At 41.3% G+C, this 26769-nt stretch overlaps 2 protein-coding genes across 10 annotated transcripts in view; one reads left to right on the top strand and one right to left on the bottom strand.

The window, feature by feature from the left end:
- Positions 1–3731: 3731 nt before the first annotated feature.
- BTD (biotinidase) lies at positions 3732–26088 on the bottom strand. Of its 7 annotated transcripts, none has more exons than XM_031940278.1 (5): positions 25948–26086; positions 13204–13328; positions 11091–11325; positions 7820–7969; positions 3732–5411 (listed from the first exon to the last, which is right to left on the bottom strand). In XM_031940278.1, the coding sequence occupies exons 3-5, from the start codon at positions 11307–11309 to the stop codon at positions 4254–4256; spliced, it is 1527 nt and encodes a 508-aa protein (XP_031796138.1). In that variant the 5' UTR covers positions 11310–11325; positions 13204–13328; positions 25948–26086; the 3' UTR covers positions 3732–4253. The 7 variants fall into 7 exon arrangements, with proteins under 7 accessions (XP_031796138.1, XP_031796139.1, XP_023360938.1 ...); XM_031940279.1 differs by lacking the exon at positions 25948–26086 and adding an exon at positions 16563–16666; XM_023505170.2 differs by lacking the exon at positions 25948–26086 and adding an exon at positions 16040–16114.
- Positions 26089–26121: 33 nt separating this feature from the next.
- Positions 26122–26769, top strand: part of HACL1 (2-hydroxyacyl-CoA lyase 1) — an 82343-nt gene continuing 81695 nt past the window's right edge. For all 3 annotated transcript variants that reach the window (XM_031940273.1, XM_031940276.1, XM_031940274.1), the window contains exons 1-2: positions 26122–26322; positions 26490–26594. In XM_031940273.1, the coding sequence (XP_031796133.1) occupies positions 26236–26322; positions 26490–26594 (192 nt within the window). In that variant the 5' untranslated portion in view covers positions 26122–26235. The remainder of the gene's footprint in view (positions 26323–26489; positions 26595–26769) is intronic.

The following is a 26769-nucleotide window of genomic DNA, read 5'->3' as shown; positions in this document are numbered from 1 at the left end:
AAATACTTGGGAATTAACTTACCCAGAAATTATTCAGATTTGTGTAATGACAATTTAAAAAACTATGTCTGAAATAAGCAAAAACAAATGCTTTGAGGAAGATTCAATGTTCATGAATTATTATTTGATACATTAAAAATAACAATCCTTCAAAAATAATTTCTGTATTTGATGCAATACCACTCAAATCACTATGAAATGTATAGGACTATCAAACCACAATGAAATTAATTGGAAAACTAAATGGACAAAAGTCATGAGAGTGGAAAAGTTGATGATGGTGGTCTTGCTACTCATAGCTTTTATATATTTATATATATATATAGCTAGTATAAGGGAATAAAAGAAACCAGATCAATGGAATAGAGCAAATAACACAAAACATCAAACCAGATGTGGATAAGATTAGTGATGAATGTGAAGAAAATGATTACTCAGGAAAAATGAGATAAATACTCAGGGAAAACTGGTTGGCTATCTGGTGTGAAATGAATTTATTCACACATCTTACACCTGAAATTCAGCTAAACAGCAGATGTTTAACCAACAAATTGTTTCTTGTCACAGTGAAATGCAAGTTTTTTTTTTTTCAACAGCCATGAGAAATTTTTGGAGCAGAATAGATGTGCTGATTCTCTACTATAAAAATTTTGAAAATCAGTGTAGCATAAATGGTTTAATTTTTATTAGAGAAAAAACACAGTGGGAAAAATACATATGGCAGATAAAATAAAGGCAGTATAGTGGGTAGAGAGCCTAGTTTCAAAGCCAGGAAAACTTACTTCAAATCTTATGCTTGACACATACTGTGTGACTCTGGACAAGGTAAGGGGCAGCCAGGTGGTACCATGGTACATAGAGCACCAGCCCTGCAGAGAGACGCCTCTTCCTGGGTTCAAATCTAGTCTTGGACATTTCCTAGCTGTGTGACCCTGGGCCAGTCACTCCATCCTGTCTGCCTCAGTTTCCTCATAGGTAAAATGAGCTGGAAAAGGAAATGATCTCTGCCAAAAAAACCCCAAATGGAATCATGAAGAATCAAACAACTGGGTTTGGGTTTTACCCTTTGGTGTAAACTGTAGATTTCAGGAAAGGTGCTTACCTGTTTTGGTTGAAGGAATTTCTTCATCCAACAGTTGCCTATACCAATAAAAGTAGTCTCTGTGGTAGAGAGAAAATTGATGTCCAGAATACAAAAGGAGCTGTTAAAATTTTGTAACAATAACTCAAAAATACAACATAAAAATATATTCAAAGAAGCCTGAATAGATACTTGGGGAGAGTGACTAGAAAGTCTTTATTTAAAAGTAAGCTAGTAAACATGTTGAGTTGTACCGATACTGTTAACTTATTAATAACTATTTCTAAATAATAAAGAAGGCAGCAAGGTTATGTGAATTCAGGATTTGAAGTCACAAATCTGAGTTCAAATTAAGAATCTGTTAGCAAATGTGTGATGTTGAACAAGTCAGAACCTTTTTATTCTTTCGTCTTCTCATCTGTGATATGATAGAGCTTGATTAAGCATGGGATTCTTAAACTGGGGTATGTGGAGAGATTTCAAGGTATCTGTGAAAACCTGAAAGGAGGGGAAAAAAAACTCCACAACCAGATGTCATGTTTGTTATCACCAGTCTCTTGATATGTAGTCAACAAACCACTGTAGTTGTTAGGTTTTACCAGACTGCCAAAAGAATCTATGAAAAGTTAAAAAAAAAAAAAAAAAAAAAAAATTCTGTGTCTGATGATTCTTGATATTTTCAGAGATAAATGCCACGACCCTGCATCTTTCATTTCTGTTACTTTGGTTACCAAATCCCATTGATTTTTTCCTTTGAATGATCTCTGCATCCATCTCTTCCTGTCAATTCATAGGCCTTTATCACCTCACATCTGAATCTCCTAATGGTTTCCTGCCTTTATTGTCATGCATTAAGCACACACTAGAGTCTCCTTAAAATGCTACTTTAAAAAAAAAAATCCTTCCCATTCCCCCTTCCCAAAACATTTATTTGCCTATAACCAGGTCCTTTTTCAGTACCTTTGCCTGTCATATCAGATTTTGTCACCTGCCTCAGTCTTTGTTCATTCTGCTAGTTTATTTCCTCTTCCCTCCCAGATCCTGAAATGACCATGTTATTGTTATGGATGGTTATTGTATAGCACTGGGGAAAAAATTGTGTTATTTACTAGTTTGGGTTTCCATACTAAAAGGAAGCCTACATTTGTATTTTTGACAAGTCTACCAGTATGTCCTAATCAAAAGAAATGTGTGGTATGCTTACCTGGTAAGATGATGAGAATCAGATATTAAGAATACTTTGGTGGCTGGAGGCCTACAGTATGTATGTAAACCTAATTTCCTGGCTCCTATTGAGCCTAATTCTTCTTTTTCCCCCATGACAGTATATTTTTTTCTAATAGTATTGTATTTTTCCAGATACATGTAAAGTTTTCAACATTTATTTTTGTAGGACTTTGTGCTCCAAATTTTTCTCCCTCCCTCCTCCCTAAGACAGCAAGCAATCTGATATAGGTTAAATATATGGATTTCTTTTAAACTTATTTGCATATTTTTCATGTCAAAAAGGGGAAAGCCACAAGAAAGAAAAACAAGCAAGCAAAAGTGAAAGTATTATTTTATAAACATTCAGTCTCTGGATGTGGATAGCATTTTCCATCCCAAGTCAATTGGAATTGCTTTAAATCATCTCATTGTTGAGAAGAGGCAGGTCCATGACAGTTGATCACACAAAATCTTATTACTGTGTACAATGTCCTCTTGGTTCTGTTCACTTTACTGAGTGTATCAGTTCATAAGTCTTTCCAGGCTTTTCTGAAATCAGCCTACTTATCATTTCTTATGCAACTATAATATTCCATCACATTTGTATACCATTATTTGAGGGGTATCTACTCAATTTCCAGTCTCCTGACTCTACAAAAATTTCTGTACTTGTAGGTCCTTTTCCCTCTTTTATGATCTCTTTGGGATTCAGAACCAGGAGAAGAGTGTTGGGTCAAAGAGTATGCACCGATTTATAGCCCTTTGAGGATAGTTCCAAATTACTCTCCACAATGACTCACAACTCCTCCAACAATGCGTTAGTATCCCAGTTTTCCCACATTCCTTCCAACATTTACCATTACCTTTTTCTGTCATCTTAGCCAATCTGAGAGATGTAATGTGCTACCTCAAAGTTGTTTTAAATTATATTTCCCTAATCAGTAGTGATTTAGACCATTATTTCATATGAATAGAAATGAACCTAATAAATTCTTAACACGATTAAGAAGAAAGCCAGTGTTGCATGTTTTATTCTTAGTGCTTAGAAATGACATTAAATGATGGGAAAATACATACAAGTTTAGAAAAACTAGTTTTCTAAACTTGGAAGTAAACAAATGTTAATTTTCTAACCAACTGAAAATAAATGGATTCAATGATTCAAAATCTCACCTTCTCCATTATATATAGTCAAAGTAGGTAATGCAAAAATATTTTGGTTAACTATCACCATATTCAAGAGTGCCATGTTTTCTAAATATACCATAGCTTGTCACAAAGTGACACAAAATACAGGTGGAGACATCTATGTATATGTTATAGCCTAAAATGAGTTTTGACCATGGTCAAAATTCTGTTAATCGATTTCCCATTACTTTGTCACAATCCCTTTCCCATTAATTTCCTGGCTCACAAGATAATGAGGCAAGTACTAGAGTCCAGATTTTTTTTAAATGCCAATTTATTGTTTTTGAATGCTTCTATCATCTTCCTTCCACCTACCATCTGGCACTGTTTTTCTGAAACATTTTTTTTTCCATGCAGTTGTCTGAGGTCCCTGTTTTTAATTTATAAGTCATTAGGAAAGGGAATAAACTGAAAATTCCAGTTTTTCTGGAGACAGTGCCCATTTAAACAAATTCCATTTGTACGACAGGTCTTATGGCTTTAAATGACTAGTAGTTTCTAAAGGACGTTAAAAAATGATCACAGATTACTTGAAACTGTCTCTGGAATTCATGTTTAAAAGAAATGGAACAAAGATCTACCCATGATGTTACTTCTTTCCATAGTGCCAAAATGTCTGCCTTTGGAAGCAAGTATCCCTTTCTTTTACATTATTAACAGCATCCTTGGACTCAGCTGATGTCCTTCTGTCCACCCAGAGCCCTAAACAATGAAGATGATTTTTGCTTTTGAATATGACTTATCCCAATGTATTCATCCCATGGACTAGTTGGTTGTACTAATCCCTCTCATACCAGCGTCCATACAAAGCAGCTGTAAGTAACCCTTCAGACAACTGATTTTTCCTCATGAAGTAATGGCTGCCTTCCCAGCCCACTTGGCCCGGGATTTCCAGTGTCATTCCAGAAGTCAGTAATATAGGAAACACATAGGAGGTACTGAAATTTCCCCAGAGGTGAAAGTCAAAAGTATCAGTAGCATTTGTTATCTCGTGTCCACAGGTCTCAAATTGGGGGCCGCCACATTTCACCAGAGCACATGCTTGAACATAGTAAGTGCCATGTACTGTGTGAAGATCATCAAAGACCCCAAGAGCGTAAAAATCGTCCGATAAGACGTGCCTCTGGTAATCCACATAACAACAGAGGGAATTGGAACAGACTTGGAGGCTGCCTTGCTCTTCCCAAGCAGGTACCAGAGTGAAATTGTCATACATCATTGTAGAGTGGAAGGAAGGCACCGTCTCGTGGCTCCATCCTTTGTTACAGGGAGCATCTATGTCATTCTCCTCACAGCTAGGCTCTTTGGAGAAGAATTCTCTGTAGGACTCTGTAGTACTGCTCGTGTCATTCCACAGAAGGTCTGCGTCTGCGGGGGGGTCGGATATCTGGGCTATGATGAGTTTGCCTTCTGGACTCTCCATGTTATGGTACCAAAAGGACCTCCGCGGGCTATGAATGCCACTGCCCGTCATGCCCAAGGATGGGTGGTGGTTATTTACTGCCAGAACATTGACGTTGAAAGCAACTGCAAAAGCCTGTTGGATCTCAATACTGGCCAGGAGCGGGAGCTGGTTCATCCATGCAGCTGTAAACACAATATGTTTGACTCCATAGTCCTTCACGAGCCTCACGGCTGGTTCGAAGAACAGTATATCGAAGCAAATAAAAATGCCAAACTTTTCAGCAAAAGGTGTATCAAAGGTGCTGTAATCAACTTCAGGAGGAGTATCAAAAGCATATTCAAAATAGAGGTTTTGCTTGCGATAGCTGGTGACAAAGGTGCCGTTATCACTGAACACGACATTAGTATTGAACTGATACCGTCCATCAGCTGGGCAATGTGCATCACTACTGTTACAAGGCTGCTTGGTTCCCAGATTAGCCACCAAGTACATTTGCCCCATGATGGCCATACAACTCAACCGCTGGAGGACCTAGCAAACCAAATTGACAAATAAAAAATAAATAAGGAGAATACTGGTGTATGTTACTTGTCATTGGCCTTCCATATATCAAGAAACTCAACAATGATGATGATGATTAGAACTAGTAGCATTTATATGCTTTAACATTTGTGTTGTACAAATGCTAATCCATTTGATCCTCACAACAATCCTGAGAGGTAGGTGCTATTATCATCCCCACTTTATAAATAAGGAAATTGAGGTAAACCGGGGTCAAGTGACTTGTCCAGGGTCAAACAGCTAGTAAGTAAAGTCAGGTCTTTGAACTCAGGTCTTCCTATTTCCAGATCCAGCATTCCATCTACTATACCATCTCTCCAGGGAAAAAAAATAATTTTTTTTAACCTTTTAAGGCAATGAAACAGTTTTAAGTAGCTACTATGTTATATGTGAAGGACTATGCTAGGAACAAAGATGAACTAGATGCTATTTCTGCCTTCAAAGTGCTTAAATATAATGGGAGAGAATAAGAAACCTATCAAATGCATACTAATAAACATCATAATGTGTTATGTAACCTATAAATAAATATAAAAATACTTAAGAAGCAGTGGAGAGATCACTGACCTGAAAATTCAGGAAGATCTGAATTCAAATGTGACTTAGGACATTTACTATCTGGGAGACTCTGGAGATGTTACTTAGCCCCTATTTGCTTCAGTTCCTCATCTGTGAAATGGGGACAGACTTCAGTTTCTTGACCAAAAGAGCCCATGGACAGAGTCTATCAGATTGTATGGAGTCAGATACGGCTGACATAAGAGATTATACATTTGTAAGAGATGTATCAAAGGCAGACAAGGTAGAAGCATTTTTCACTGAAAGATCATGATGTGGTCTGTCTTGTCAGGAGGAGGCCATTTCCTAAGTGGAAGGTGTAGAAACATTGCATTGCAGATATACAGAATTACAGAAATCAGTATATGGGAAAGCACAGGAAATCTTGGAGGATGAGCAGGTAGAACACTGGGTGCACATGAAGAGAGTCACAGAAACCTGAAGCAGAAAGTTTGGAAGAGATCACAGGAACTTGGGAGAATTTGAATCCAGAGAGTAAGCAGTAGAAAGCCTTATAAAGTTGTTTTTGTTTTTGTTTTGTTTTTTTAACTAGGGGAACCAACAGGATCGGAACCATATATGGTTAAAATAAACCTGACATCAGTGTGCAGGAGAGATTCTGCTAGGGGAGAGGAGATTGGTTATAGGAGTAGCGTAGTGCAGTGGCAGGAGAGCCAGCCTCAAAGCCTTGAAGACCTTGATTCCAGTCCCATTTCTGACTCACCAGCTGAGTGACTACCAAAGAAATCATTTTACTTGTACATGGAATTCTCCAAGGCTGTAAGTTACAGAGAAAGTGTCAACATGATTTGGTACAGGGTGTTACCTCATTTGGGAGTCTGCCAAATCAAGGAAATCACAGGTTCAGCCCCTACCCTCATCAGGGTAATTTATGGGACAGATAAGAGCTTTTTGGAGAATGTACTGGAAAGAGGAGAGATTTGAGGCAAAGGGACCAGTTAGGACTGCTTCTGAGTTCTATGTTGGCACCCTGCTTGACACATAGTAGTGTGTCACTATAAATAAGTTCTCCATCTACCTATGTTTTTCTTTCTGCACCTCTCTCTATCTCTATCTAGTGATTTGAGATAAGCATCTCACTATCCCTGAGATTTAATTTCTTCATATGTAAAATAAAGAATGAGAATTAATACTCACACCCACCTCCAGGGGTTGTAGTGAGGATGAGAGAATATAAATAAAAACACTTGGCAGAACACAACAGTGCTGTCTAAATGGCAGCTGAAAGATCTTTTCTTTAAAAACAAATAGAACCACTGCTGAAATTCCCCCCTGGAGAATCACTTGGTTTAGTAACTCTCTAATGCACTTATCATGTGACATTGCACAGTGCAGTTATTGTACCAAATTGTGGGATGGTTAACTCTTTGATGGCAGAAAGCTTATCTTAGCTCAGTAATGTTATCTCCTACAACACCTAGCTCTGTGTGATACACTTTATAAATATCTGGTGAATGAATACACGGATTGAGCACCCATTGATAAATCTCCCGATTAATTAAGGAAGATTTACTGCATGTCTAGTACTGTGGCTGAAATAATGGAGGATCTTCAACAACTTGTTTTGTATCTGAAGGAATGAGGAAAATATCAATAAATGAACACTTTAAAAAAGATTTCCTGGATTTTGACTTATTTCCTGATATAGGTGAGTAGTCTCCAGAATACTCCCCAAACTTCTTTTGAAGCTTTCAGAATTTCTCTTAGAGACAAACAATAACTGAATGGTCTTTGTCTCTAAGAGAAAATCCCACAATTATTCACGTAGCTTTAAGAAGAGGCAAACCTGTAGCACCCACCTCCGTGTCATTGAACTTATATGGTTCCAGGCATGGATTCCATTCCTCAGACTGGAGAGATGGAAGAAAGTCCAGAAATGGGTAAAGGGAATCTCGGGTGAAGTTGAATCCATGAATCCCATCTTCTGGAAATACAATAATCTGCACGCCCTGTCAATTAAAAGGTCAAAATACAATGTGATTAGAGGAAAGGCCTAGATGATGTTTTTAAGTGTCATATGAGGGACAAAGCGTTTACATCACACTCTATACAAACAAGTTATATTGAAGAATAACTGTTCCCAGCTGCAAATTGAAGAGTTATCTTAAGAACAAAGACCAACCCAGAAGCCCTTCCTTGAATTGACAGAGACACAATTCCCTGGTCTAAGAATTGAATGAAGATGAAGATTTAGTTTTCAGAATTATGAAAATTAGAAATATTACTATTAAAATAGAATCAAAAATTGAAACCTATTGCAAGAATATGAAATAAAATCTCTCCTGCACTCATCAGTGAGTTAGTGAAGTTCTCAGTAAGAGTTTTTCTTAGATAGGCACTCACAGGGGGGCCTTTGTTGAAAGAGCTCAAGCAGAACGATTAAGACTTTCATCCACCAGTGTCTCCTAAAATTCACTTAAATGACTCCCTATTTCAGCCCCTACAATGTGGGGAAGGAGGAGGGAGGGAAAAAGGGAGGGAGGGAGAGAGAGAAAGAGAGAGAAAAGCAGCAAAGTCAAGAAGCATCTCAGAGAGCAGTTAAGTCAGAAGGCATTTCATTTTGAAATGATTATTATTTTCTGTGGCAAAATGACGAACCAAATTATGTTTTGTTTAAGTTAATATTAGATGAACTTGCATTTTCTAAACAGAGTGAGAAATTGAATAGGAAACCAAGTTAAGTTAGCAAGCATCTATTAAGCACCTACTGAGTACTAGGTACCACGCCAAGCACTTGGAAAACAAAAAAAAGACAAAACCCAGTCTTGCTCTTGGAGCTCAGGATCTTCTTGTTGAAAGACCAAATCCAACATTAACCAGCTATAACACGAGTGTCTCATTTGCAAAGGGAATCAAGAATTCCCAGGAAGTTACAGCCAGCATAGATGTTCCCTCCCATGAATCATTTTAATTCCTTTGTTTTTTGGCCTCTGGGTAAAGATATAAATAGACTGCACAATGTACTGAATAACAAAGGCTGACATTTTACACGAAGCTTCAAGGTTCTGCTTCAAGGTTCTGCAAAGTGCTTTTTAAAAAACATGATGTCAGCTGCTTCCCCCTGCAACCCTTTGGGGTTAAGTACTGCTATTATCATTGGGCAGATGAGTTGCTACAGTGACTCTCCAGTGATCACACAAAAAAATACCAAGGACATGAGATTCAAATCCAGGCCCTGAACCCTTTCCATTAAACCAGGTCCAAATGTGACATCCCTCAATTCGGCCAGCATGCCGTGTAGTTCCAGGGTTCTGGCATACTTGAGGAGGGCTCCTTCAATGTGCCCTAGCTATCGAAGCTGGCCTTGGGATTGAGCCTGAGCCTGCCTCGGATCTGTCTCTTCAACCTAGTTATCAGATGCAGCTAACTTCACTTCAGGGGACTCCCAGTCACTCCATTGCTTTGTTTGAGAAATTTATAACTAGATTTAAAACCTTTAATTTTTCTTCAAGTAGGTTTCCCTGTTGAATGGAACTGACTGGATGAAGTATTTTTCAGTTTGAGCCACATGATCCCTATTCCCAGAACTGGGACCTTGGGGAAGTTATTTGATTTCTGAAGGGATGACCTTTGAACCCTGGGATACAGGAAATTATAGAGGTGACATGACCCGTGGGAGGCGGCCAGCGTTGGTAACAATTGGTCAAGGATGGTTACGTCCTTTTAGTTATCCAATGAGAAGGCTCGAGTCTTTTGCTTGGGAGGAGTTGGGATGGCTCCCAGGTGTGTCTGGGCCTCTCCCCGCAGGGATTAAATAAATGCTTTCTCTTTGTACCTGATGGCATCTCTGATTAGTTCATTGGGAAGGGGGTCTTGCACCCGACCTGTCCCACACACTAGAAGACTCAACCTCATAGTAACATTTGATAAAACAGTTTCCTTTTCTGTGCCCCAACTGAATTGATTTCTTTTGCTTATCCATTCTCCTTGGTAGGAATAGGAAATGAGTCATGAACAAAGAGGACACCGATAATCCCTTTTGTACGTTTGAGTTCGGGGCTGCCTCAGATCAGCTTGTTCTGTGAACTGCCTAAGGACAGATTATTTATTTTCTCAATATGGGCCTGGAATTTTTTGTCTGGTAATCTGAAGGCAACAAACTGACTGTAAATGATTCCCTTTCAATGTAAATTTTGAATGCCTTAAGACATAATAAAGATGTCATGAATAATTTGGCTGATTTGACTTAAAGGAACACCTGGCACTTGAATGTTGAATGTCACTGTATGCGTTAAATTATATATTTCGGGAGAGTGTGAGCTTTTAATGGTAAGTCATATTAAACTCTTAAGTCAAATTAAGCACACCCGGCATTGCCAATGTGGCCATAACTTTCTGATGTTAGTAAAAACAAAATTGGCAACTTGAAATTAAAACATGCCAAGGGTTTGATACACTTGTCTTACGGTATTAATGAAACACTTCTAAACACTGATGTGAAGTGTCCAGATTCTCAGATGTTTGCTGCTTAGTTGTGTGTGGTTTTTTTTTGTTTGCTTTTTGTTTTTTTCTCCCTGAATGTCTGGCACATTGCGATCCTGAAACATGTGGTTATCTTTGTTGTATTGGCATAATCAGTGAGCTGTACATTCAGCGGTAACATGTTAGCAAGTTATCAGCCAGCAATATTTTCAGGTCATAAATAAGGATTCAAATTATATGCAAGAATGGATTTAAACTTGTTGAATGTAAGGGATTGAACTTCGTCACTGTAGGTTTAATAATTGCTTACTGTATTAGTGTAGATGCTAGCACTGCATGTGCTGTGCATATTCTGATTTTATTAAAATAAAAAGTTGAACTGCAAAAAAAAATAATAATAATAATAAGTTGCTTCGGTTCCTCTGTTTTAGAGGCAGTGTGGCTTAGTTGATAGGACTGTACTTAGATTCAGGAAACCCTGCTTGGTTCTCAATTCAGACACTTAATTGCCAGTGATGATGGGTAAGTGACCTCGGCCTCAATTTCCTGGCCTAGAGAAGGAAGATATAAAGGCTTGCTAGCAAAGGACCCTGTTGGTCATTCTCCAACCGGATCATGGTCAGTTGTCGCCGGGACAAGTTTTCTCACCTCCTTTGCGGCGGCCATTACTTGTTCTTCATACAGATCTAGATTCTGGTTCATGAGTCTCAGAGCTGACTCTCGATCAGTGAGGACTTTAGGGTTCGGAGTCAGTATTGACCGGTGCTCATAGACGGCGGCGACATAATGGCCTTCAGGATGGCCTTCCAAGGAGATAATTTGATAACACAAGAGGAAAAGACCGAGTTTATACCAGGCTCCAAGCATAATGTGGGCAATAAATCTGAAACACAACAGACAAAGGGAAAACTGTTGAATCAAGATGCCAGGAATTTAATATTTGCAGCTGTGATTTATTAATCCTGACAATTGAATCCAGACACCCAACTAAACTAGGACTGAGAGATTTTGTTTCATGTCCCTAATAAAAGGGCATGTGTTTCTCTTTAAACATGTCCCAATCTAAGTTTCAAATAGCACTCTACACTAATTCCCAGCCATTTCTAAGAGGCCCAGTGTTGGCCACAATTTTCAACAAAACCTTACTATCATTCACTTCTCTCACTCCATATTCAACTTTAATTAATGACATTGATTATAATTGGTATGGTTCAGTTTCTCACTATTTTAGCTCATCCATCTGCGCTGACTAAAACCTACAAAATTACTACCAGAGTAATAAAAACTACAGCTATAAACAGAAATGAATTACAGATTTCACTGGAATTTTTCTTAGTAACAAATTTAAAAGCTAAATCTTATTTCCTTGAGTACATTTTTTTCTATATGCTTGACCAGCTCAGATGAGAATTACTGCTGTCATTTATAAGCAGACAAAAAACAAAAATTTCCCATTAAACACTGCTTTTTCTTTGCTTTTAGAAATGATCAAATTTAACTTCCCTGTTTTTATCCCAAGAAGCAAGTGGCATTGTGGGTAATGGGCTGGTTTTAATAATATCAGAAATCAATTCATCAACAAAGCTTCCTCCTATGGGGCAGGAATTGTACTGGATGCTAGGGATAAAAAGACACTTCTTGGAATCTTAGCCCCACAAGGAACTTTGAGGAGAGACAACACATGCTCCGGAAGGGAAAGAGTGGGTGTAAAAGAGAGAGAAGATGATTTAGGTGCTGGAAGAGCAGCAGAGGCACCAGAAATGTCTCCTAGAAAAAGGTGATGATCCCTGCTTGAACAGGGGGAGTGAAGGTCTGTCTGAGAGACTGGAGGGGGGAGGGGGGAGGATGGTAATAGGTTGGAAAGGCAAAGTGGGAGGCCAAAGGTAGCTTGGGGCTTTCATTTGCAAAGCTGATTTTCGGCTGCAAATAAACATGGAACCCCCAAGTTTACATATCAGCAGGGATAAGATTGGGCGCAGGACTGAGGACATTCACTTACAACGGTGAGAAGGACTGGAGCAGGAAAAGATGGAAATCAAGGAGGCCGGTAAAGAGCCCCCTTTTAATGGGATTAGGTTCTGAACTAAGAAGGTGCTGAGATATCCGGGAGACAGGTAATGAAACTTGGCAATTTTGATGGTTGCTGAAGACCAGTGAAATAACCCCACTAACTTAAAGAACGAGAATATTATCTATAGAGCTACAGAATGCGTAATTGGAACATACAATGTGTAAGAAGGACCCAGTTTGGACTCAACATCCCCCATTTCTCAGAATGAGAGCCTTCTCACCACTCATCTCTGGGGCATTTCTGGCCACCTAATACACATATAACAGAACATCCAGATGGTCGATTCCCAAGATTGGTTGGCACCCTACTTGGGGATTTCAGAAGAAACACAGAGGGGATGAACAAGGAGTCTTTCAGTGACAGATCACGAGTTCCAGGAAGAAACAAAGTAGAATTGATAAGCTTTCTTTCCTATGAAGTAAGCTTGAAGACAAGCCCAGAACGGAAAAGGTCATCTTTTTGAATTTACTTTTTCATTTTATTTTTTAGAGATAGTTTTCAACATTTACTTGATTAAGATTTTGATTGCCAATTTTTTTTTTCCTCCCTCCTTTCCCTCCTTCCCAAGCAAGCCATCTGATATAGGTTGTTGGAGGATGCTAAAGAAGTTGGGCTCCGGGGGCTTGAAACCATCTCTAAATCAAGCACAGGTATTTATTTGATATTTACTTGGGATAAGGGGTGACATACCCTGCAGATTTCCTCCTTAAGAGAGAAGTGTTACTCAGCAGGAGATGAAAAAAACAGGATAATTGGGCAGAGCAGATAAGATGATCTCAGAGGTTTAGACAATCATGGGAAAAGATCCTTTTGTTCTAATGAAAGAGAAAAAAAAATGACAGGATTATTGGGGTTGGGGTAGCAGCTATGATTCCATAAGTATATGATATATACAAATTAAACATAAATTAGTAAACATAAAAATAAACATTTCTACTTTAGTCATGTTGTAAAAAAATCTAAACAAAAGGATAAAGTCATGAGAAAGAAAAAAAAATAAAAGTGAAAATATGGAATCTGCATTCAGATTGATTCCATAGGTCTTTGGGTGTGGATAGCATTTTTGGAATTTAAGATCATTTTTTTTTTCAGTAATAACTTTTTATTTTTTAAAATACATGCAAAGAAAATTTTCAGCATCCACCCTTGCAAAACCTTGTGTTCCAAATATTTCTCCTTCCCTCTCCTCCTCCCTTAGACAGCAAGCATCCAATATAAGTTAAACATGTGCACACATTTGAAGGACATGTTTTATGTCACTTTTCTGTTGCAATAATTCTCCTTCACTACTGATTATAATGAGCATCTTTTAAGGAACATAATACTCAAAGATGTAAAGAAAAGGAACTTTTTTTAAGAAATGAAAAAGCAGAGGTTTTAAGCAAAAGAAGTTTATGATTTCCCAAGACAGTCACATGAAATTAGAGGCCAGAAATCCCTCCAGGCCCTCAGAACGGGTTTTGCAACACAGCCTTTCTACAACAAGAGATCATATGCAATACATTTAACATAACATAACATAATATAGAAATATTGTTTGTTTTGGTTTAAGGGTTACTTGCCATTTGGTAAGAGAAGGACCTTGCTGAACTAGCAAGTCTAAGGGCCCAGGCTCAGGCCGCTATTAAGTCAAGGTTTGGAGTTGGAACATTCGAAGGTTATTCAAGAGTTCTCAAAAAGGAGCCACAGCAGAGGAAAAATACACAGCAAGGCTTGGGTAGAGGAAAGGACAGTCTTACCTTAACTCCAGGTGGAAATCTGATCACCCACAAGGGTGCAAAAACTCTCAGGGCAGGAGGAGAAAAAAGGGAAGGAGGAAGGTGGGAGGGACCTGGCCAGCTGCAGCTCCTCCTCCTCGGATTGTTTGTCCTTCCTTCTCCAAAAGCACAATCCCATCAGGAAGAGGTCTAGACTTGCTTTCTTTTCACCCCCTCCTTCTCCTTAGGTAAAATAAGCTGAGATCCAGAAGGACCTTAGTTTTAATTAGGCCAGGGTCACCCTCTGCATCAAGGTCACCTCTATCTTCCTGATCTTTCCAGGAGAGAATGAGACTGGTGACTTTGTAAGGCCTTCCCTCACTTCAATCCTAACATCTTTAAGGAAGGGAAGAAAGGGGGAATTCTTTAGATAAGAATTCTAAGAAAACTCTTTTGTTTCACAACCTTTTCACTATTGGTTGAGTGATTATCATATCATGGATTTTTTTTATCAGAAAGGTTTTGGAAAGTTTCTGTTAATCATCTACATACTGTGGAATGGTTCCCCTCTACAAAGAAAACAATTAGAAATGCTTAGTGAGGGCTGCCAAATTCAAGAGCAATTAATCACTTAACTCAGAGATAGCTTACATCACCACAGAGAGGTGGATCCATTCATTTGTCTTTGAATCCCTAAAGTGCCTTACAAGTAGCAGATAAGTCTTAAATGTCTGTGGAACTGGACTGAAATTGGGAATATTAAGCATTTGTGCTGGAAAAGATACCACCATAATGAGGTAAGGAAAAAGGAATACAGGTTTCAGCTTGAAGAAAAACAGCTGAAAAATATGCTTGTGATAAGGTCGATGATTAGGTTGTCCCATGGAACAAAGCCATGGATGGAAGAAATTGCAGGTGCTGGGGAAAGCTGCCAGCCAGGAAGAGGCAAAGGTGATATTGGAGCCTGGCACCAGAAACCATCAGCCGGATAGCCCGGAGGCAGAGGTAATCACGGAACTCCCAAATGTGACATGGCCGGCTACCACCAGCCCTCCCCAGGAGGCCAGTGAACCGTCACTACTGTGAAGATGTTAGCTACCAAAATGGTACCAAGAAGTACCTTTCCAAAAGCAGAGCTCATTGTTTTCTTGGAAACCGTGCCTCTGAACCAGGGGAGACTACTTTTTACTTCATAATGAAAAGCACTCGGTACTAATCAATATAATAAAGCTAATTTTTCTCTATATGGGACCTGAATCAAGATCCAGAGAGGAAAAGTGGATTTTTTTCTTCTACTTGGCAAATAATTCATCTTGAGTAGGTGGCATAAACCGTCTTTCTCATACACACTGACACTGATTGCGGTATCTCATGCAATAAATTGTAAAGACAGACACACATTTGGGAAATTCATAAATAGCCCAGTTGTCTTCTTTTTCAGTCTTATTTTAAGTGAAAGATCCTATAACATGAACCTGCCTTTCTTTCCTTTATTCCCAAGAATAAGGAAAAAAAAACACAGCAGAGGAAATGTCATCCCAAGTGGGGATTTCCATTGTTACCAAGAACTTGGCATATATATATCTTGTATGTATACAAAGAGAGAAAGATAAGGATTTTTTTAAAAAATAGAATCAAGAATTTTTTGTATCCAAATAATACATGAGGCTAACGAATTTTATTTCTTTACCAGAAAATCTGGATCACATTTAGCTTTACTTGTTTTTATATTAACCAAAATTGAGAAGGAAACAAATGGAAAACAGATTTTTTAAAAGACACTCATCTACAATTGAAGCCAAATTGAAGCCATGAAACATCTAGGTGACCTTTCTTTCCTCGTCCTCTCGCAAGTGGCCCCAGACCCCTTCATGTTGGGAGTGGGAAACGAGGTCGCAGCGGACCGACGGGCCCCGAGGTTCTGGGCTCCTGGGGAGCGCGGCGCGGGGACTTGGGAAACCCCGGCTCTTTACGCCACCCTCCGGACACGTTCAGCGGTGCCGCAGCGGTCAGCAGGAGGCGGCAGCCCCGCTTCGCCTGCCCTTGGCGTCCGGGAAATGCAGGAGCCGTTTTCCTAGCGGGGCGGGCCGCGGGGCCCCCTGTTCCGTCTCCATCGCGTAAGCCCAAGTGACGGAGGGAGACTCGTCCTGGGCTCGCTGAGGCCGCGCGCGGCGGGCGTCAGGAGGGTCCCGGGACCCCGCCAGGGGCCCCGCCAGGGGCCCCGCGGGCACAGAGAAGCCCCTGCCTGCAAGAGAGATTCCCCCGGAGGCACAAAGTGAGCATAAATCATGGGCGCGCTGCCTGCGGGCCGGGGACGGGAGCAAACAATACAAGCAGCGAAACCGTCCTCACCGGCGACAATCGGGCGTCAGAGACCCTTCCTGTAGAGAAAACAGATACAAACAGACAAACTCCAGGCGGCGGGGGAGGGGCTCCGTTCGGGAGGCAGGCGTGGGCTGCCCCTCAAGGGGAGCGGTTCTGGGGGGCAGAGGCGGGGGGGGGGCCCTTCTGGCACAGGGAACAGGGAGCCCGGCAAGGGCGGACGCCCTCCACAGCAGTGCGGCTATTTTGGTGAATGTGATGCGGGAAAGACTCCAATCTTTGATTCCCAACCCCCCTAGCTAATGTAAATTACCCTTTGACTCACAAATCCTGGTCCCTTTGAATTCCAATAGAAGGTCCGGACCTGTCCCAGCCCCACCCGGTTCTGAGCCAACTTTGGGGCTACACCCCAAAGCCCCTCGAGCTAAGTCTCCTATTATAAAAGGGCCACGCTGGGACCCCCTCTTTGCAGAGATTCCAAACATGGCAGCCATGTGAGGACCCTCTGTCCACTGGGCCCTCTGTCCGGTGCCCTCCATATCTCTACCTTCACCTGTCTCCTACTTCTAAACTCTTTTATTAATCTAGCTCTCCCGGCCAATAAATGCTTTTATTGGGAATCCATGGCTTCTAGACTCTCATATACCCAGTATCCTATGCTCAATCTAAGGGGTTGCAGGGGAACTCTGTTTGACTCCCTGTACCCCAAACCTGCCACTAGACCTTAACTAAGCCCTAATTTCATTTAGGTACCCCAAATGTAGACCTCAACATTCGGTTCCTAACCTCAACAAGGGGAGGGGGGAAAATTGGAACACAAGGTTTTGCAAGGGCTAATGTTGAAGGAATTGTCCAGCATATGTTTTGAAAAATAAAAAGCTTTAATAAAGAAAAAAAAAAAGCCATTCTGTTTGAAATGTGCAGTAGGCAATGGGTGACATGGGACTAAGCTCAGGGAAAAGACTGGGCCAGAAATGGAGAAACCCTTGGCACAGAAAGGAGGTGAGATGGAGCCTAGAGGCAAAGGGGAAGGGAGTGCCAATTGGTTAAAGATCCAGCAAAGGAGCTGAAGAAAGAACCCCGGTCATGTCCAAGAGGAGCCAGCAGAAGGAGGAGCCCCAATATTCCAAAGAGAGAGGGAATCCCCAGAGAGCAGGTGGTCAACAGCATCACATACCCCAGATGGAGTGAGGATGAGTCTAGAGAGGCATACTTGAAACAAGGTGCTAACTCAGAGGAATTGATGACAAAGGTTATCTAGTTTGGCGTGGTAATAGCTCTCTAGTTAAGTACAGGTACTTAGTACTCAATATAGTTATACAAAATTCACACCTACATTGCCCACTGTCACCATTATTATTCAATATTGTATTAGAAACACTAGCCTTGGCAATAAGGGTCGAGAAAGAGATTAAAGGAATCAGAATAGGCAGTGAGGAAACCAAACTATCACTCTTTGCAGATGATATGATGGTATACTTAGAGAACCCTAGAGATTCTACGAAAAAGCCGTAACTTTAGCAAAGTTGCAGGTTATAAAATAAATCCCCATAAATCCTCAGCATTTTTAGACATCACCAACAAAATCCAACAGCAAGAGATACAAAGAGAAATTCCATTCAGAATAACTGTCAGCAGCATAAAATATTTGGGAATCTATCTACCAAAGGAAAGTCAGGAATTATATGAGCAAAATTACAAAAAACTTTCCACACAAATAAAGTCAGACTTAAACAATTGGAAAAATATCAAGTGCTCCTGATAGGTTTGAGCAAATATAATAAAGATGACAATACTCCTAAACTAATCTATTTATTTAGTGCTATACCAATCAGACTTCCAAGAAAATATTTTAATGATCTAGAAAAAATAACAACAAAATTCATATGGAATAATAAAAGGTCAAGAATCTCAAAAGAATTAATGAAAAAAAATCAAATGAAGGTGGCCTTGCTGTACCTGATCTAAAACCATATTATAAAGCAGCAGTCACCAAAACCATTTGGTATTGGCTAAGAAATAGATTAGTTGATCAGTGGAACAGGTTAGGTTCACAAGACAGAATAGTCAACTATAGTAATTTAGTGTTTGACAAACCCAAAGATCCTCACTTTGGGATAAGAATTCATTATTTGACAAAAACTGCTGGGATAACTGGAAATTAGTATGGCAGAAATTAGGCATGGACCCACACTTAACACAGTATACCAAGATAAGATCAAAATGGGTCCATGATTTAGACATAAAGAGCAAGATTATAAACAAATTGGAGGAACATAGGATAGTTTATCTCTCAGACTTGTGGAGGAGGAAGAAATTTGTTACTAAAGACTAACTAGAGACCATTATTGAGCACAAAATAGAAAATGTTGATTATATCAAATTAAAAAGCTTCTGTACAAACAAAACTAATGTAAACAATATTAGAAGGGAAGCAACAAACTGGGAAAACATCTTCACAGTGAAAGGTTCTGATAAAGGCCTCATTTCCAAAATATATAGAGAATTGACTCTAATTTATAAGAAACCAAGCCATTCTCCAATTGATAAATGGTCAAAGGATATGAACAGACAATTTTCAGACAATGAAATTGAAATTATTACCACTCATATGAAAGAGTGTTCCAAATCATTATTAATCAGAGATATGCAAATTAAGACAACTCTGAAATACCACTACACACCTGTCAGACTGGCTAAGATTACAGGAAAAAATAATGATGATTGTTGGAGGGGATGCGGGAAAACTGGGACACTGATACATTGTTGGAAAAGTTATCAAACTGTGCATACCTCTTGATCCAGCAGTGTTTCTACTGGGGTTATACCCCAAGGAGATACTAAAGAAGGGAAAGGGACCAGTATGTGCCAAAATGTTTGTGGCAGCCCTGTTTGTTGGCTAGAAGCTGGAAACTGAGTGGATGCCCATCAATTGGAGAAGGGTTGGGTAAATTGTGGTATATGAATGTTATGGAATATTATTGTTCTGTAAGAAATGACCAGCAGATGCCCAGAAAAAGAACTCTGGGAGATGACTAAAAACCATTACATTGAATTCCCAATCCCTATATTTATGCACACCTGCATTTTGATTTCCTTCACAAGCTAATTGTACAATATTTCAGAGTCTGATTCTTTTTCTACAGCAAAATAACGTTTTGGTCATGTATACTTATGTGTATCTAATTTATATTTTAATATATTTAACATCTACTGGTCATCCTGCCATCTAGGGAGGGGTGGGGGTAGAGGTGAAAAATTGGAACAAGAGGTTTGGCAATTGTTAATGCTGTAAGTTACCCATGTATATATCCTGTAAATAAAAGGCTATTTAAAAAAAAAAAAAAAAAAAAAAGAAAGAAATGACCAGCAGGATGAATACAGAGAGGCTTGGAGAGAATTACATGAACTGATGCTAAGTGAAATGAGCAGAAACAGGAGATCATTATATATTTCAACAACGATACTGTATGAAGATGTAATCTGATGGAAGTGGATTTCTTTGACAAAGAGACCTAATTGTTTAATTGATCAATGATGGACAGAAGAAGCTACACCAAAGAAAAAACACTGGGAAATGAATGTAAACTGTTTGCATTTTTGTTTTTCTTCCCAGGTTATTTTTAACTTCTGAATCCAATTCTCCCTGTGCAACAAGAGAACTGTTTGGATCTGCACACATACATTGTATCTAGGATATACTAGGACATATTCAACATATATAGGACTGCTTGCCATCTAGGGGAGGGGGTGGAGGGTGGGAGGGAAAAATCGGAGCAGAAGTGAGTGCAAGGGATAATGTTGTAAAAAAATTACCCTGGCATGGATTCTGTCAATAAAAAGTTACTATAATAATAATAATTTTTAAAAAAAGTTAAAAAAAAATTCACACCTACAATGATGTAATTATGATAGATATATAAAAGCTATGGGATCTGGAAGACCATCTGGAAGATAAAGAGCCTCCTGGTGGCTGTCCTGTCTCCTTCACAGTCTTGTCTCCTTGTCTGGGGCTTGGCTAGCTTTCTGGGGGACCTTATGACAGGTCTTGGTCTCCATGCAGGAAGCAGGAGGACAGACCAGCCAGCTCCAGCCCTCTGTCTTCTCCCAGTCTGGCTCCAAGTCTGTTTGATCCCCCCTCTAGGTCTGACTCTGGCCTCTTAAATACTCTATTACAATTAAATCCATTCATCATACTGAGTATAAAGCCAATCATATCATTACAGAACCATTGTTTGTTGTAAGATTAATTCAATCATACTGAACTAGAGAACTATTAATCACCATGCTGAATTAGATAGCCATTGTTTTATCAATTCCACTGAGTTAACACCTTGTAAGATTCTCTGTTTCAGAGTTCTGGCCCATTACAAACGAGAAGTGAGGAACACCATTTAACTTTGCCTCAATCTCCTCATCTGTAAAATGGGGGTAATAATAGCACCATCCTCCCAGAGTTGTTGTGGGTCTTAAATGAGATAGTAATTGTAAAGTGCTTAGCATAGTGTCTGGCATATAATAAGTGCTACATAAATTTTACTTATTGATGTTGATGTTGATGTTGAACTCAGGTATTCTTGACTTGACAGTAAGGAGTCTATCCACTAGACCACAGACACCAACACCCCTCCCAAAGCAGATGAAAATGGAGCAGCTCCTGCCTGATTTTAATGTATTGGTGTGTTAACAGAACCATAGAAATGTGTGTGGTTTTCTGGGTCAGTGGGCTGCCCACTGGGGTCCTAAGGTCCCTTTATGGCCTCCTTTTCTATTTGAGGATGGCTCCATTGTCCTACAGGACAGATTTCACACCAAAAATTCACACTACCCACAGTTCCTGGCACTTTCTTCAAACCTTTACAGATCTTTCCTTACTAAGCATCCATTGTATCAGTTGTGACCATTTAAGGCTCTTTGGCTGCTCTCTAATGTTTCTAATGTTGGAGCTATAAGCGGGGTCCATAATCCTACTGGTTTTAAAACAGTCATGGAAAGATAGTTTGAGAGAATCTTGGTTATCTAGCTCCACCAGCTTGGTTTGGGTGAGCTAAGTGACATTCAAATCACACAGAAAATGAATGGAAGAACCGGAACAAAACCCAGCTCTGTCTCCTGGCACCAATGCCAATGCCACTAGCCCTGCTTGGAGACTCTTCTTTCCCTCTCCCCCCTTGTTTGGATGTAGCCCCTCACTCTCCCAGGGTCTTCTGGGTCACTTGAGAGCGCCACCGACCAGAGAGCAGCAGATGTAGACACTCTAAGGAGGCAGAAGGACTTTGTTGTAATCATCCAAATGGCAGGCCAGGGGCTGCACCCTGGGAAGCCAAGGCTGGAGGCCCAGCGAGGTTATTTAAGAAGACCCCTGAGCCTAGGTTACTTAAGGTGGAGCAAACTGGTCCAAATGGGAAACGGGGAGGGCCAAAGGTCCGGCATCAATCACAGCAGGACAGGACCTTCTAGGATCAATGAAATTTTTACAAACCAAGGACCACTAGAGGGTGCCATATTGCCCAGAGCATCTCTCTGAGTTCAAATCTGGTCTCAGACACGCTCTAGCTGGGTCACCTTGCCCAAGCAAGTCATTTCACCCTCTTTGCCTCAGTTTCTGCATCTGTAAAATGAGGAGACAGAAATGGCAAACCATTCCGGTTCTCTGCCAAGATTTAAAAAAAACTGAAAAACCAAACTTAAAACAAACAAGCAAAACAACTAAACTAAAGGGCAAGTAGGTGGTCTAGTAGATAGAGCCCTGGGCTTGGAGTCAGGAAAACCTGAGTTCAAATCCAGCCACATATATATACTAGCTGCGTGACTTTAGCAAAGTCACAACTGTGTTGCCTTACTTCACTGGAGGCGGAAATGGCCAAGTACTTCAATATCTTTGCCAAGAAAACCCCATGGACAGGATTGGTACAATATAATCCACAGGTCACGAAGAATTGTATCCAAGTAAAGGACAATACAGCCACAAACTAAACCAAAATGGTTTCTGCTATCCAGAAGGCATTTGAGGTTTCTCTGCATTCTTTCTAGATAGAAATCACAGAATTTAAATTCAAATAAATTCTTATCAAATCTTCGCCAAATCCACCAAATGAGAGACGGCCCTTCCTACCACATTTTAGTGAATGAGCTAAATAAATGCAGACTTTCACAATTAAGGATGAAAAAGAAACCTACCCCAAAGAAGTAATAAAGAAATGTTGGTACTGTTCTTTGCAAAATCCTTAAATGATATTCCTTTAGGATTCTGTAATGATGTATATCACAATAACAATGATTAATCAATAAACATTTATTAAAGGCTTATTATGGGCCAGAGAATGTGCTAAGTCTGGGGATACTCAAGAAAAAATCAGACTCCGTTCTTGTTCCCATGTTCCATGATATAAAATGATTAAAACTCTGCCGCTCTTGTCTCAAGCCAAGAAGAACAGCTCTGGACATTCTGTGGAATCATCAGCAGAATGTCTAACCAAACAAGGGAACTTTGCACCATGAGTTGAAAGCTGTTTTAAGGTCAGAGATTGTATAAACAAACAGCCCAGTTTTTCTTCCAACAAACTTTGCCTCCCCACCTGCTGATCAGATTAAGTGAATCTTTGGCTCAGGAATCTCCCAACCTCTGTTTCCATTTCCAACTACAGTCACCACCTATGATCTTTGGGCATTCCTTTCCCCATCTGGGACGGGAGAGTTTGATAAATGCTTCTTGAACTGGTTGGAAAGAGTCATTACACAGCAGGTAAAACTTGTTGGACTTTTAAAACCTTATCAATGGGCCCCTTCCAACCATCCCAGGCTTCTTGTACCTCCCTCCTGTTCCTCCCGGGTATCGCTGCTGACCATCCAACAAGAAGATGCCCCATCTCCCAGCCACAGCGTAGTGGTCCTTGTGTTCTCTTCCTGCTTCAGCTAAGTCATCCTACAAGAACTCCACTGGCCCCATCTGCTGGTTCTCTCCCTTTTATCCCTCAGATGTCTCCTTTAGCCAAAGAGGTGGCCCACTGTCCGCTTCTATCTTATGGGTCAGAACTCTGTACTTGAAACAAAGGATTCTTACAAGATACTAAGTCAATAACTATCTAATTTAGCTTGGTTCAGTATGACTGATCTGATCCAACAAGGAGATGTTATGGGCCAGAACTTGAAACAAAGTACTAAGTGTAATTGAGGAGAGAATGGTTAAATCTAATTTAGCATTGATTTAATTCTACAACAAATAATGGTTTCCTAGTGATGTAATGATTGGTGTATACTCATTATGGAGCATATAAGCTAGGAGCTTTCAGGCCCAGAAAGGACCTAGAAGCTCTGGGAGGCCAAGACCAATTTATTCCATCTTCCACCTTTGTTGTGGCTGGAGGCTAAAGCAAAACCCTTGGAATTTGGAGAGATTCAGAGGCCAGAGAAGGAGTCAGGCGCTCAAGCTCTTGGAACCAAGACTCTGGAAGGCCTCCAAGAAAGTTAGCCAAAGTCCCAGGAAAAGAGACAAGACTTTGAAAGAGATAATAAAGGATTTGGATTTTAATCCCTGGCTGCTCGTGTGGTGATTACTGAATTGAAAGGCTGCCTCCAGAGACCCCCAAAAAACAGAAACAGAGAACATTACATTTTAGAGCGAATATTATACTTCTATACAGGGAGTTCCTTAGGAGATAGGAAGGTCTGCTGCTGTCTCTGAAACCTCAATGCTAAGCACACAGTAAGCACTTAAGTGCTCCTTGATCTGGCTTTGATTTTGCAATAAGGAGAGGCACAGATTTTCTCTCAGGCAAAATAGGTGTGCTCACCTGGCCTCAGACCCTTCCCAGTTGGGTGATCCTGGACGGGTCACTTCACCTGCTTACCTCAGTTCCCCCATCTGTAAAATGAGCTGGAAAAGGAAATGGCAAAACTGCTCCTTTATCTTTTGCTGAGAAAATCCCAAATGGGAACACAATGAGTCAGACAGGACCAAAAAATGACTGAACCACAATAAGAGAAAGGATGCTTTAAGGTCATCTACCTCCCAAGGTGGTCATGCAGATCAAATGACATCAGGTTATGCAAAGGACTTTGGAAAGTTGCTGCTGTTATTATATAAATTGGGTGAAACAGCCTCTTCATAAATTAGCACAAGGCCTGTATACAGTAAGTACTACATAAATGCTAATTATAGATATTATTATCATTACTTTTTTTTTTTTTTTTTTTTTGCTGAGGCAATTGGGGTTAAATGACTTGCTTAGAGTCACACAGCCAGGAAGTGTTAAGTGTCTGGAGTGGAATTTGAAGTCAGATCGTCCTGACTTCAGGGCCAGTGCTCTATCCACTGTACCATCGAGCTGCTGCCATCATTACTTTTATAACTGGGTAAACCAGCTTCTTTATAAATCAGCACAAGATAACTGTATAAATATGTACGCATATATAACCTGCACTTTACCATATTTAACATGTATTGAACTACCTGCCAGCTAGGGGAGGGGGTGGGGGGAAGGAGGGGAAGAGTTGGAACAGAAGGTTTTGCAAGGATCAGTGCTGAAAAATTACCCATGCATGTTTTGTAAATAAAAAGCTATAATAAAAATAAATAAATTAGCACAGTGCCTGCAAGTGCTAGTTATCAACATCACTATCTTCATCGCTATTATTACTGTGTAAGCCAGTTTCTCATAAATTAGCACAGGGTCCGTTCACTGTACTCCATAAATGTTAGTTATCAGTATTATTATTATTATTATAAATGGGTAAACCAGCCTCTTCATAAATCAACGCAGTGCCTGCACACAGTCAGGGCTAGTTATCAGTATAACTGATATATCCTCCAGCTTCTTCATAAGGAGACCTGGATAAGCGCTACAATTATTATTACAAGCGGATAGAACAACTTTATCAATCAGCCCAGGGTCCGTACACAGCAAGCGCTCTATAAATGCGCGCCACTATGCCATTGTTTACAAACAGCTACAGCGAAACGCTTTGCATTCGATCCCTCCGACCACTGGGGGGCGGGGCTGTCACTAACTGGGGCTCCGAGGAGCTCGGCGGTTTTGTCAGAGCCCTGCAGCCCGCAGATTTCTCACCGGGAGCTGCTCCCTACTGACCCCGCCCTCTAACGGCCGGGCGAGCTGCGCTCCAGGCGCTCCGGGGGGCGGGGGGGGAGGGTAGGAGAGGAGGGCGGGTCCCCTACGGCGGGCTCCCATTGGCGAGCACACGAAATAGGCCGGGAGAGCCGGCCTTGGAGGTTCCGCGGGGCCAGAGGCGGGGAGGGGACGGAGCCGCGAGCGAATGACCGTTGGGGAAGCGTGACAGGCTCCTCTCCTGCCCACGCGCCGCCTCCTGGCCCCGCACCCTGCGAAGCCGGGGAGTGACTGGCGGCGGAGGCGCCGCGCGCCGAGAACCACCGCTCCCCCTCGCTGTGCCCACTAACCTGTTCCGCCGGACAAGGCCTTCATGTCTTCAGGGTCTCAGCTCGGCCCCCTCATCCACCCACGAGGACTTTGGTCCTCTAAGAGAACTGCGTTCTGATTGGAGAAAGGTTGTTGACATCCCATACGGGATGCTTGTGGCCTCCCCCTTTCTCTGTGGTTGGTCAGTCTTTCTGTCAATCACAAAAAAGGCCGTTGGCCATTGGTGACAGCGGGCCCGGGGCGAAGGGAGGAGGGTTTAAAGGCGTAGGGTTCCCTTCCCGGCGGCCCGAGCCGTCACCTAAGGGAAGATGGCTTCGAATCGGGTGGCGGGAGACAGCGAGAACCTAAAGACGGTGTCTGGCGCCGAGGTCATTGCCCAGGCGCTGAAAAAGCAGGTGAGAAGGACCCGCGTGCGGAAGGGCGAGCCCGTTAGAGGGTCACCGGGAATTCTTCGCGGGCCTAGGCCACGACGGGTGGGGGCGGGGCGGAGTGGGGTCGAAAACTGACGCGGTGGGGGCGGGGCGCCCCGCCCCCGCCGACCGCCTGCCCCTCTCTCCCCTAGAACGTGGAGTACATGTTTGGCGTCGTGGGCATCCCCGTGACGGAGATCGCCGTGGCTGCCCAGGCGGCGGGCATCAAGTACGTGGGCATGAGGAACGAGCAGGCGGTGAGTGGGACCCCCTCCCCCCCAGCCGGCCCCAAGCGCGGCCTCTCTTACAGATTGGTGACCTGAGCCAGAGAAAGGAGGGGACTGGCCCAACTGCCGTCGTGGGTGGGATTGGCGCTCAAGCCGAAAGGCGGCGCCTTCCGGACTGATGAGGCAGCGGCAGAGCGGTGGAGTG

This window comes from Sarcophilus harrisii, chromosome 5 (assembly GCF_902635505.1).
Source record: "Sarcophilus harrisii chromosome 5, mSarHar1.11, whole genome shotgun sequence".
In the NCBI taxonomy this organism is placed as follows: Eukaryota; Metazoa; Chordata; class Mammalia; order Dasyuromorphia; family Dasyuridae; genus Sarcophilus; species Sarcophilus harrisii.
The sequence above is the reverse complement of the archived record's forward strand: the minus strand, read 5'-3'. Positions and strand labels throughout refer to the sequence as shown.

What these genes read in the sequence shown, in the direction of transcription:
- BTD (XM_031940277.1), bottom strand. Translation starts at nt 16,083, where the DNA reads ATGAAGGGGTCTGGGGCCACTTGCGAGAGGACGAGGAAAGAAAG. An exon ending in GAGAGGACGAGGAAAGAAAG is followed by an intron (nt 11,326 to 16,039) that starts GTCACCTAGATG and finishes GTTGTGTTTCAG; the next exon opens with ATTTATTGCCCACATTATGC. An exon ending in TAATGGCCGCCGCAAAGGAG is followed by an intron (nt 7,970 to 11,090) that starts GTGAGAAAACTT and finishes TTTAATTGACAG; the next exon opens with GGCGTGCAGATTATTGTATT.